A 12,796-nucleotide genomic window follows, 5' to 3' on the forward strand; every position below is an offset into this window, starting at 1 on the left:
TTTGCTTGCAATGAAAAAACACAAAAGAGAATGAAACAAAAAGCAAATCATTGATCATTTCACACAAAACTCCAAAAATGGGCCAGACAAAAGTATTGGCACCCTTAGCCTAATGCTTGGTTGCACAACCTTTAGCCAAAATAACTGCGAACAACCGCTTCCGGTAACCATCAATGAGCTTCTTACAATGCTCTGCTGAAATTTTAGACCATTATTCTTTGGCAAACTGCTCCAGGTCCCTGAGAATTGAAGAGTGCCTTCTCCAAACTGCCATTTTGAGATCTCTCCACAGGTGTTCTATGGGATTCAGGTCTGGACTCATTGCTGGCCACTTTAGTAGTCTCCAGTGCTTTCTATCAAACCATTTTCTAGTGCTTTTTGAAGTGTGTTTTGGGTCATTGTCCTGCTGGAAGACCCATGACCTCTGAGGGAGACCCAGCTTTCTCACACTGGGCCCTACATTATGCTGCAAAATTTGTTGGTAGTCTTCAGACTTCATAATGCCATGCACACGGTCAAGCAGTCCAGTGCCAGAGGCAGCAAAGCAACCCCAAAACATTAGGGAACCTCCGCCATGTTTGACTGTAGGGACAGTGTTCTTTTCTTTGAATGCCTCTTTTTTTTTTCCTGTAAACTCTGTTGATGGCTTTTCCCAAAAAGCTCTACTTTTGTCTCATCTGACCAGAGAACATTCTTCCAAAATGTTTTAGGCTTTCTCAAGTAAGTTTTGGCAAACTCCAGCCTGGGTTTTTTATGTCTCGGGGTTGGAAGTGGGGTCTTCCTGGGTATCCTACCATACAGTCCCTTTTCATTCAGACGCCGACGGATAGTACGGGTTGACACTGTGGTACCCTCGGACTGCAGGGCAGCATTGAACTTGTTTGGATGTTAGTCGAGGTTCATTATCCACCATCCGCACAATCTTGTGTTGAAATCTCTCGTCAATTTTTCTTTTCCTTCCACATCTAGGGAGGTTAGCCACAGTGCCATGGGCTTTAAACTTCTTGATGACACTGCGCACTGTAGACACAGGAACTTTCAGGTCTTTGGAGATGGACTTGTAGCCTTGAGATTGCTCATGCTTCCTCACAATTTGGATTCTCAAGTCCTCAGACAGTTCTTTGGTCGCCTTTCTTTTCTCCATGCTCAATGTGGTACACACAAGGACACAGGACAGAGGTTGAGTCAACTTTAATCCATGTCAACTGCCTGCAAGTGTGATTTAGTTATTGCCAACACCTGTTAGGTGCCACAGGTAAGTTACAGGTGCTGTTAATTACACAAATTAGAGAAGCATCACATGATTTTTCAAACAGAGCCAATACATTTGTCCACCCCCTTTTTTATGTTTGGTGTGGAATTATATCCAATGTGGCTTTATGACAATTATTTTTTTTTCTTCATTGAAGACAAATTAAATGAAGTTAATAATACCAAAGAATTTGTGATTGCAATCATTTTCAAGAAGAAACTGAGTATTATCTGACAGAATTGCAGGGGTGCCAATACTTTTGGCCAGCACTGTATTAAATATTTCATTTTTTCTCTATCTTTAGTAAAAAATATAGGCTTTATCTACTGCACTCTGTCACGATTTCGAAAGTGGCAATTGCCATAAATCTGTCTGCACCCATCCCTGATTTCACTGGTCATACTGGAGGACCCGACTGCATAAAGAACATCTGTGGGAAACAGACATCAGGTCAGAGCAGTGTCCGGTCAGGCATCATGAACTCTCATTCCTCTGTTCAGTCGTCCAGTCAATGGACTAAAGGGGAAGATAAGCACCTTTATTTAGCGGAGTGTGAATGAACTGTCTGACTGACATATTTAGTGCGTGCAGGGAGTGCCTGCTTGCTCTTCACACAGCCCATTCCTAGGATGGTTGTACACTACTAGATGTAAGTTGCCGTCTTTAAAATTTGACTGAGTGCACTACATATAGCATACCTTTTTACCAAATTAAGGTATTTTGAAAAAAAAAAATATTTAAAAGTATTTTATTTATTTTATTACATTTCTCGGAGAACCTCTTTCAGTTTTCCGTCTATCGAAATGTATGGCAGCGTTCCATTATAGATTTTGCTTTATGTTTAAGATCATTGTCTTGTTGAAAGACAAATCTCCGTCCCAGTCTCAGGTCTTTTGCAAACTCCAACAGGTTTTCTTCAAGAATGGTCCTGTATTTGGCTCCATCCATCTTCCCATCAATTTTAACTATCTTCCCTGTCCCTGCTGAAGAAAAGCAGGCCCAAACCATGATGCTGCCACCACCATGTTTGACAGTGGGGATGGTGTGTTCAGGTTGATGAGCTGTGTTGCTTTTACGCCAAACATATCGTTTGGCATTGTGCCCAAAAAGTTCGATTCTGGTTTCATCTGACCAGAGCACCTTCTTCCACATGTTTGGTGTGTCTCCCAGGTGGCTTGTGGCAGACTTTAAACAACACTTTTTATGGATATCTTTGAGAAATTGCTTTCTTCTTGCCACTCTTCCACAAAGGCCAGATTTGTGCATTGTACAACTGATTGTTGTCCTATGGATAGACTCTCCCACCTCAGCTGTAGATCTCTGCAGTTCATCCAAAGTGATCATGGGCCTCTTGGCTGCATCTCTGATCAGTCTTCCCCTTGTTTGAGATGAAAGTTTGGATGGATGGCCGGGTCTTGGTAGATTTGCAGTGGCATGATACTCCTTCCATTTCAATATGATCGCTTGCACAGTGCTCCTTGGGGTGTTTAAAGTTTTGGAAATCTTTTTGTAACCAAATGCGGCTTTAAACTTCTCCACAACAGTATCACGGACATGCCTGTTGTGTTCCTTGGTCTTCATGATGCTATCTGTACTTTAAACAGAACACTGAGACTATCACATAGCAGGTGCATTTATACAGAGACTTGATTACACACAGGTGGATTATATTTATCATCATCAGTCATTTAGGACAACATTGGCTCATTCAGAGATCCTCAATGAACTTCTGGAGTAAGTTTTCTGCACTGAAAGTAAAGGGGCCGAATAATATTGCACACCCCGATTTTCAGTTTATTCTTTTTAACAAAAATTCTTTTTTACAAAAATAAGCAATACATTTCGTTCAACTTCACAATTGTGTCCCACTTGTTGTTGATTCTTCACCATAACATTAAAATTTTTATCTTTATTTTTGAAGCCTGAAATGTGGGAAAAGGTTGAGAAATTGAAGGGGGCCGAAAACTTTTGCAAGGCACTGTATATATAGCGTGGCAGCTTTCTCAGCTCTGCCGCATTACTAAATCTTAAAATTCTGATTGTGTTAGAACAGCTGCAGCCAGTAATCTACGTGATACATTGTTGGATTCAGGATGTCTTTACCCACATCATGCTGCTCTTAGATGAGGTTGCAAAAACCTGCTGACAGATTCCCTTTTCAAAAAATCAAACAGAATATACCATGGAGCAGCATAATAAAATAAGAGTAAAACTGCCAATTCGTGACCTGGTGAAAGGCCCCTTTTTATTCACATTTCCATGTGATCATAACAGTTATTGGCCAGAGTGTATAATAAGATCCAGTAACAAATGGTAAAACTATAATTGATCATTGACTTTCATAAATGGTGCTGCCATAGTGAAATTTACATATGTACAAGGCTTTGTTATCGACCACATGGTTGCCGTGAGATTTTTTTTTTTCTAGATAAGAATGGCCCATCAAATCATTTAACCTTTTTTTCTTTACCAGTCCCCCCAGTCCTGTAGTTATACGGTTGAGACAGGAGCATGTACAATAATAGTATCTCTAGACTTCAGTATTATAGTAAATGAGTATATAGATTATTATTAGTTGTAAGTTTGAAGCATTTTCATTATTTGAGTGTTTTTTTGACATGAGCATTTAACTGTGTCATGTTTTGTATTTTTTAGTGCTGAAGCCATGGACTTCTACAGTGAACATCACTCCAAATCATTTTTTAGGCAAGTAAATGTTGTGACAAATATTACATATAGATACATAGTCATTTAACTATAAAAATCCCACATTTTACGAAGTTTTCAATTGGCAGTGAACTGGCTCTTGTGCATTGTTATGAATCAAAACTAATGCGGGCTTCACACGGTACGATCTATTGTGCGAGTGATCGTACCCGCCCCCGTCGTTTGTGCGTCACGGGCAATTGGTTGTCTGTGGCACACAAAGTCGTTAAACCCCCGTCACACGTACTTACCTGCTGAGCGACGTCGCTTTGGGCGGCAAACATCCACTTCCTGAAGGTGGAGTGACGTTCGGCGTCACAGCGGCGTCACACAGCGGCCGGCCAATAGAAGCCGTAACGACGTCACGTGAGCCCTGTGAGAGCAAATGCTGACACCGCTGGAATGGTGCCAGGAACAGAGGGGAATATAAGCTCTTTTTTTTTTTTTTTCAAACCCCTTCACGACTGGCCGATTTTTCGCTTTCCGTTTTTTTTTCCGCCATTTTTCTGAGAGACGTAACTTTTTTATTTTTCAGTCAATATGGTAATATGAGGGCTCATTTTTTGCAGAACAAGCTGTACTTTTAAATGAAACCATAAGTTTTACCATATAGTATACTGGAAAATTCCAAATGCAGAAAAATTGCAAAAGAAGTGCGATAGCACTATGGTTTTTGAGATATTTTATTCACTGTGTTCACTATATGGTAAAACTGATGTGTGGCTGTGATGCCTCAGGTCAGTGCGAGTTCGTAGACACCAAACATGTATAGGTTTACTTTTATATAAGGGGTTTAAAAAAATCGGAAATTTGTCCGAAAAAAGTGGCCCACGTTTTACGCCATATTCTGTGACCCATAGCGGTCTCATTTTTCGGGATCGATGGCTCAGTGACTGCTTATTTTTTGTGTCTCAAGCTGACGTTTTTAACTGTACCATTTTTGCGCAGATGCTACGTTTTGATCGCCTGCTATTGCATTTTGCGCAAAAGTTGTGGCGACAAAAAAAGTCATTTTGGCGTTTGTAATTTTTTTTGCTGCTACGCCGTTTGCTGATCAGATTAATTGATTTTATATTTTGAAAGATCGGGCGTTTTTGAACGCGGCGATACCAAATATGTGTATGTTTTTTATTTTTTTAACCCTTTAATTTTCAATGAGACAAAAGGGGGGTGATTTGAACTTTTAGGGGTTTTTTTAAATTTTTTAAAACTTTTTGTTTGTTTTTTACTTTTTTTTATTTTTATTTTACTAGTTCCCCTAGGGGGCTATAGTGATCAACAATACGATCGCTCTGCCCTATCTGCTGATCACAGCTGCACAGCTGTAAACAGCAGATACGCTCACTTTCTACTTCACTGGGCTGCTGGCCGAGTGAAACTGAAAGTAATTCTTGGCAGGTACAGGAGTCATCACATGACCCTGTGCTACCATGACAAATACCGGAAGTCACGTGATCACGTCACGTGATCACGTCACCTGACTTCCGATATCAGGCGGTAAGTAAATGTTTACCGCGATCGCGATTATAATGGCGCTGTCACATATTGACAGCGCCATATAAGGGGTTAAATGGCATGAGCAGATAACGATTCTGCTCGTGCCTAGCAGTCACACATCTCAGCTGTGAAAATCAGCTGAGATGTGAGCCGATCGCGGCATGCTGCCGGTGGCAGACCGCGGGCAGTAACACTATGACCGCTAGGACGTAATATTACTGCCCGCGGTCGTTAAGGGGTTAAAATGGGGGCCAACATATAGAATAAGAAGGAGTTTTCAAAGTTGTGTACACCCCCTTTAAGGATTTGGTGATCATGATCTACCATGGTCATAATAAAAAGTCCATGTGTAGCTTTTGAGATGAAGACCTGGAGCAGCAAGTTGTGCCTTAACAACCACTGAGTTAGCAATAAGCATAGTACTACTGACCTCTTAGGTGCAGTATTTTGGTAGAACTACTTATTTCAGTGGTCTGCAAACATAATAAAAAGCCTTACTTTGTGGTCCTGTTTCTGTGTAAGGGGGAAGGAGTGGGAAGCTAGTGCTACAAGTGACAGCATGAAAAAGACTGCAGCCTTTTACAGTTATCTCTCCTGGTGCCCTTACTAGTGACCAGGAGCTTTTCTTTATGTTATCACCTCTTATCAATCAGAGATACATGTATATTAGTGGTATATGTGCTCTCTGATTGTCACTTTTAGTTTTATTTTTCTCTTCTAAAGTAGTGTGCTGATGATGAGCAGTTCTGCCTCTAATCAGTGCCTGCTCCTCATCAGGTCAGATGTCTTCTCTTTTGGCTGTAATGTATACAGGTATAGGAATTGCAGAGGCCCTTAGGTTCTTTTTATTTTTTATTGACTGTATGAGTTTTAGACCCAGCACATCTTAAACTTTAGTTTTTAGGAAGCGTTTATTACCTGAGGCTTAGTTTTAAGTCCGTCCTTGCTATGAACATGAGATATTATGCACCCTTTGTAAAATGTTATACTTTAATACAAAATTGTATGAGGACTACTCATACATATATAGAAATTGTGAACTTTAAAAGACGTCTAGGCATGCTCCAGGCAGGTTTTTGACCTTCCCATTGACTTGTATTGTAAAATATGGAGTGTCTTCCTATCGGAAAATGCCTAAAGAATGGTCAGCTCAGGTCTCTTTTTATTGCTTTTCATTTTTTGAACTCTGCTGCAGTTAAAAGTCAATCCAAAGCCTGAACATATGCACATCAAGTCTTCAGGATTTCTCATGAGCTGCGCCTATGCTCTGGAACACACTACCAAGAACAATCTAATTCATTCCAAACATCCACACCTTTTAAGCGGGCCTTAAAAACGCATTTCTTTAGAGTAGCCTATCATCTCACCACCCTGATCTAATCTAGTCCTATTCTGCCCTTCATAAAATTTACTTCCAATTCTTGTCCCCTGTATCTTCTGGTTCCTTCATCTTCATGTACTTTTTTATACTCTGTACCTGTATAAATTCTGGCTGGCGACCGGTCCACGCAGCTGGTTTTGAATCCCCTATTAAAGCTATGGCTGGACCATATATGACAAGCTTTTCTCCCCCCATTCACCTTTTGTGCCTCCCCTATTTCCTCATAGACTGTAAGCTTACGAGCAGGGCCCTCACTCCTCTTGGTATCTTAATTTTGTTATTTTGTATTGTCTCATATTGTCTGTACATGTCTCCCCTGAATTGTAAAGCACTGTGGAATATGTTGGCGCTATAGCAATAAAACTTTATTATCAAGTCGCTTTTCCATAGAATGAACTGAAAAGATTCTTTGAAACTTTTTCTGGTAGTTTTTGGATGGACCTGCTCCAAACTTGCTCAAAACAACCATTGCATAATCCTAACCTTAGGCCGGAGTCACACTTGCTAGTAACTCGCGCGAGTCTCGCATCGCATCACCCGGCACGGCCGCACACTCTCCGGAGGGGAGCATCTCAGCTGCATAGAGATACATGCAACCGACCCGCTTCTGTCAGGAGAATGTATGGCCGTGCCGGGTGATGCGATGTGAGACTCGCGCGAGTTACTAGCAAGTGTGACTCTGGCCTTAAGGGTATGTGCACACAAATATTTTCAGGTGGATTCCAGGCAGAATAAAACGCCACAAAAAATGAATATAATTCACACCAATATGAAAATGACCTTCCTTTACACATGTTCAGTCTTTTCTTATTTCCTTTAACCTCTTCAGTGTTTGGAAACCATGAATTTGTTATACAAAGTAAGATGTTCATCACTCGTCTGGCTTTCGCACGGTAGCTGCTCACTAGTTATAGTGTAAAGAAGAAATATAGAAAAATATAATAGAATATATAAATAGAATATAGAAAAAATACACAATAAAAATGATGGCAAAACTGCCAGTGAAGCCACTTCAGGGAAAGGGCCCCGGCTTTTTCCTAAAGCGACTTTGCCTAGTAATACTTCGCCAGGTCCAGTATCGTCTTAAAGACACTATGTAGATACACCCTAAGGAGCCGCCCTGGTTTTCTTTAGGAAAAAAACAACTGTAGGTTTTTCAGAGCAACTTTGCTGGTGGCATTGTCATCAGTTTTGGTGGTGGCTCTGCTGCCGGTGTCTCTTTTCTGCAATTTAAATTATAGCTAGCGAAAAGATTCCAAAATTCTGAACCCATTAGTGTTAAAAGAAGTAGCAGAAGACTGAACATGTGTATAACAGTGCCGTTTTTACATTGCTGTGCACCATGTTCACTTTTTTCTGCAACTTTGTGGCATATTTGCAGGTGGGTTACAGGCAGAATCCACCTGGAAAAGATGTATGCACATACATTGCAGTATCCTTTTTCTGGCAGCGAAGGCACCAAGCTTTTCTGGGTGAAGCCACTTCAGGAAGATGCTGGCAGTCATAAAACGTCTTCTGTTGGCTTTGCCATTGGAATCTTTCAGGGATTATTCTCTGCACTTTCCACTATAGTGGTGAATGTCTTCCTTTTGGAATGAACATCCTACTTCTTTTTCACAATTTCTGAACCCTGAAGGGGTTAATAGTAGTAACAAAGGACTAAAAATGTGCACTTCAGCATCACTTTTACATTACTGTGAACAATGTACATTTTTACAGTGTTTTTTCGGCAATTCTTCGGTGGGTGCCAGTCGGAATTCACCTGAAAAAGATATTGTGTGGTCACACTCACCGAGGGTTTTTGGTTGCAGGAAAACTCCTGTAAAAATCATCAAGAAATGTATTATAGGTGCAAGTTCTTATCTTTGCGACCCTCACCCATCGGGAGAAAGGGAGTTGCGCTTCCCCTTTAACTAATTCAGAGAGGTTGTCAGATGTTTTTTCAATCATAATTAAGTAGTGAAGCCTTTGTAGAATAATTGAATATTAAGACTGGTCACTAAGGCACAAGGTATGAATGCTCGTACCCAGCTGTTTCTGTAACTCCCATAGAATTTATAGAAGAGAGGTGGGTGCAGCCTCTCCATTCTATCAGATGTGGAAAGCATCTGCTGATGATGCTGTAAGGGCTGCTTCTCACTTGCGAGTTTCTCGCAGTAGAGCAATGCGAGAAAATCTCGCATTGGAATCGGACACATGTTAGTCAATGATTCAGGTCGCATTTGCGATTTTTTTTTTTTTTTCTCAGTCCAAATCGGACTGAGAAAAAAATCGCAGCATGCTGCTTTTTTTGCAAGTTTCTACTGCGAGTCTCTCCAATGCAAGTCTATGGGTGTGTGTAAATAATCTGATGTCACGGGACGGCACTCACACCATCCTAGTGACATGCGATTTTGTAAATACATTTCTTGCATGTTTCCTAAAACACTGGAAACGAGTGATGCCTCACAATGTCTGTCAATCACTATTCTCTGTCAGTCGGTCTCTCCCTCTCGGTCTCTATTCTCTCTCTGTCGGTCCGTCACTATCTCTGTCCCTCTCTCACAGTCTGTCGGTCATTTTCCCCTCCTCTCTCATACTCACCGATCCCCGGCGCGGCGCTGCACGGCATTCACACTGCTCCGGCGGCTTTTACTATTTTGAAAAAGCCGGCCGCTCATTAAACAATCTCGTATTCCCTGCTTTCCCTGCCCACAGGCGCCTATGATTGGTTGCAGTGAGACACGCCCCCGCGCTGCGTGACAGGTGTCTCACTGCACCCAATCACAGCAGCCGGTGGGCGTGTCTATACTGTGCAGTGAAATAAATAAATAATTAAAAAAAACCGGCATGCGGTCCCCCCAATTTTAATACCAGCCAGATAAAGCCATACGGCTGAAGGCTGGTATTCTCAGGATGGGGAGCTCCATGTTATGGGGAGCCCCCCAGCCTAACAATATCAGTCAGCAGCCTCCCAGATTTGCCGCATACATTAGATGCGACAGTTCTGGAACTGTACCCGGCTCTTCACGATTTTTGCCCTGGTGCGTTGGCAAATCGGGGTAATAAGGAGTTAATGGCAGCCCATAGCTGCCACTAAATCCTAGATTAATCATGTCAGGCGTCTCCACGAGATACCTTCCATGATTAATCTGTAAGTTACAGTAAATAAACATACACACACACCTGAAAAAATCATTTATTAGGAATAAAAAACACTAACAAATTCCCTGGTTCACCAATTTAATAAGCCCCAAAAATCCCTCCATGTCCGGCGTAATCCAGGATGGTCCAGCGTTGCTTCCAGCTCTGCTGCATGAAGGTGACCGGAGCTGCAGAAGACACCGCTGCTCCTGTCAGCTCCACGCAGCAACTGAGGTGAGTAGCGCGATCAGCTGAGCTGTCACTGACGTTAATCGCGGCCACCACTGGATCCAGCGGTGGCCGCGGGTAACCTCAGTGACATCATCGCTGATCGCGCTACTCACCTCAGTTGCTGCATGGAGCTGACAGGAGCGGCAGTGTCTTCTGCAGCTCCGGTCACCTTCATGCAGCAGAGCTGGAAGCGACGCAGGACCATCCTGGATTACGCCGGACATGGAGGGCTTTTTGGAGCTTATTAAATTGGCGAACCAGGGAATTTGTTAGTGTTTTTTATTTCTAATAAATGATTTTTTCAGGTGTGTGTGTGTTTATTTACTGTAACTTACAGATTAATCATGGAAGGTATCTCGTGGAGACGCCTGACATGATTAATCTAGGATTTAGTGGCAGCTATGGGCTGCCATTAACTCCTTATTACCCCGATTTGCCAACGCACCAGGGCAAATCGGGAAGAGCCGGGTACAGTCCCAGAACTGTCGCATCTAGTGTATGCGGCAATTCTGGGCGGCTGCTGACTGATATTGTTAGTCTGGGGGGCTCCCCATAACGTGGAGCTCCCCATCCTGAGAATACCAGCCTTCAGCCGTATGGCTTTATCTGGCTGGTATTAAAATTGGAGGGACCGCATGCCGTTTTTTTTAATTATTTAATTATTTATTTCACTACACAGTATAGACACGCCCACCGGCTACTGTGATTGGGTGCAGTGAGACACCTATCACTCAGCGTGGGGGCGTGTCTCACTGCAACCAATCATAGGCGCCTGTGGGCGGGGAAAGCAGGGAATACGAGATTGTTTAATGAGTGGCCGGTTTTTCAAAATAGTAAAATCCGCCGGAGCAGTGTGAACGCCGTGCAGCGCCACGCCGGGGATCAGGGACCGGTGAGTATGAGAGAGGGCTGCTAACTTCAGTCACTCAGGGGATTAGCGGTCACCGGTGAGCCTTTCACAGGTGACCGCTAATCAGGACGCGGCACAGACAGAGCCGCAGCATGACAATGAAGTCGGGTGAAGTTCACCCGAGTTCATTCTGATCGTGCGGCTCTGTCTGTGTCTGCTGTCATCTGCCATTCAGCTCTGCTACATGGCTGTCTGTGTCTGCTGTCAGCGGCCATGTAGCAGAGCTGAATGGCAGATGACATAGTAAAAAATATGCATTACACACGCATTACACACGCTAGTAAAATCATTAATTTATTCAGAAAAAGCGTCGCACTTGCGTTGCACTCGGACCTAACGTGAACTAAAATCAGCCGAGTTTTTTTCAGACCAGTCGGACCGATTTTACTCGCATAGATGTGTTTCCAGCCTAAATTGGTTAGGAGAGCTTTTAGGACCCACGTCCTGGAAGGTTAGATAATATCAAAGCCTATGATGGATACATCTTATTAATTTATGACCTAGTCTCCCGGTACTTACCTGCACGTAACCTTCGATCCTCACAAGATCTCCTCCTCTACTCCCCTCTCATCTCCTTTTCCCACCATCGCATCCAATATTTCTCCTGTGCCTCCCCAATACTCTGGAATGCTCTGCCACAACACATCAGACTCTCACCTACCTTGACAAGCTTCAAAAGGAACCTGAAGACCCACCTCTTTCGACAAGCCTACAACCTGCCGTAACCCTCACTCTGATATAACGCCGAACAACCAGCTCTACCCTCACCTACAGTATCCTCACCTATTCCTGGTAGACTGTGAGCCCTCCCGGGCAGGGACCTCTATCCTCCTGTACCAGTCTGTGCCTTGTATTGTTTATGATTATTGTACTTGTCCCTATTATGTATACCCCTTTCACATGTAAAGCGCCATGGAATAAATGGCGCTATAATAATAAATAATAATTTGGAGATAATGGCTCAGGGATCCTGCACGATGCACGTACCACTAACAAGGAGGCAGATCTAAAAATTATCTGAAGCAATGGACGCCTCTCGTCACTGCTCGTATGATCTAGATTATGAATAAATGGATGATACTAATAATGTGATAGATTAGGGTGGTGATGTTCCTCACCATGTCTCCGAGGGCAGAAGTCAGCACAATCCATACTGTAGTGCCTTCTGTACACGCCATAATTATGGTATAGCTCGCTACGTATGTCATTCAGTGCCCTCTAGCAGACATTCTGTTCTGTTCAATGTCATTGTGGTAAATAATTAAAATGCCTGGAACTGGAGTTTGAAGGCACAGTTTCTGTTGAATAGTAATTCTGTTAAACGAGGCACAAGGTATGCTGACAGGTTTACAAAGTCTGATTTAATAAGCTAAAGAGGACACTGGGGCTCAGTGTGACATAGCCCGAGAGGTGACAATACGCTCTTTGTCCTCACAACTAAAGTTGTCATTTAAAGCATTGACAAATATGTAACATTCCCACATGAGGAGTCCTTTGTCCGACTAATTACTCTTGTGGCAAACTCTGACGTAGGTAAGTTTAACGTGCCATCTATTAAATGCCATGTTAAAGGGATCAATTCAGACCTGATGGTAATGGCGTGAAATCACCTTTCACCTTTACCCTCACAACCCAGAGAACAGGAGATTTGTTACGTTTTATCGTATACTTTGTGACGTGTACAAAACCCTGAATG

At 42.7% G+C, this 12,796-nt stretch overlaps 1 protein-coding gene across 1 annotated transcript in view; it reads left to right on the forward strand.

Moving 5' to 3' along the window:
• Positions 1-12,796, forward strand: part of NME7 (NME/NM23 family member 7) — a 250,952-nt gene that overhangs the window by 107,288 nt on the left and 130,868 nt on the right. The window contains exon 5 of the mRNA XM_075335553.1: positions 3,908-3,958. Within this exon, the coding sequence (XP_075191668.1) occupies positions 3,908-3,958 (51 nt within the window). The remainder of the gene's footprint in view (positions 1-3,907; positions 3,959-12,796) is intronic.

This window comes from Anomaloglossus baeobatrachus, chromosome 2, assembly GCF_048569485.1.
Source record: "Anomaloglossus baeobatrachus isolate aAnoBae1 chromosome 2, aAnoBae1.hap1, whole genome shotgun sequence".
NCBI lineage: Eukaryota > Metazoa > Chordata > Amphibia > Anura > Aromobatidae > Anomaloglossus > Anomaloglossus baeobatrachus.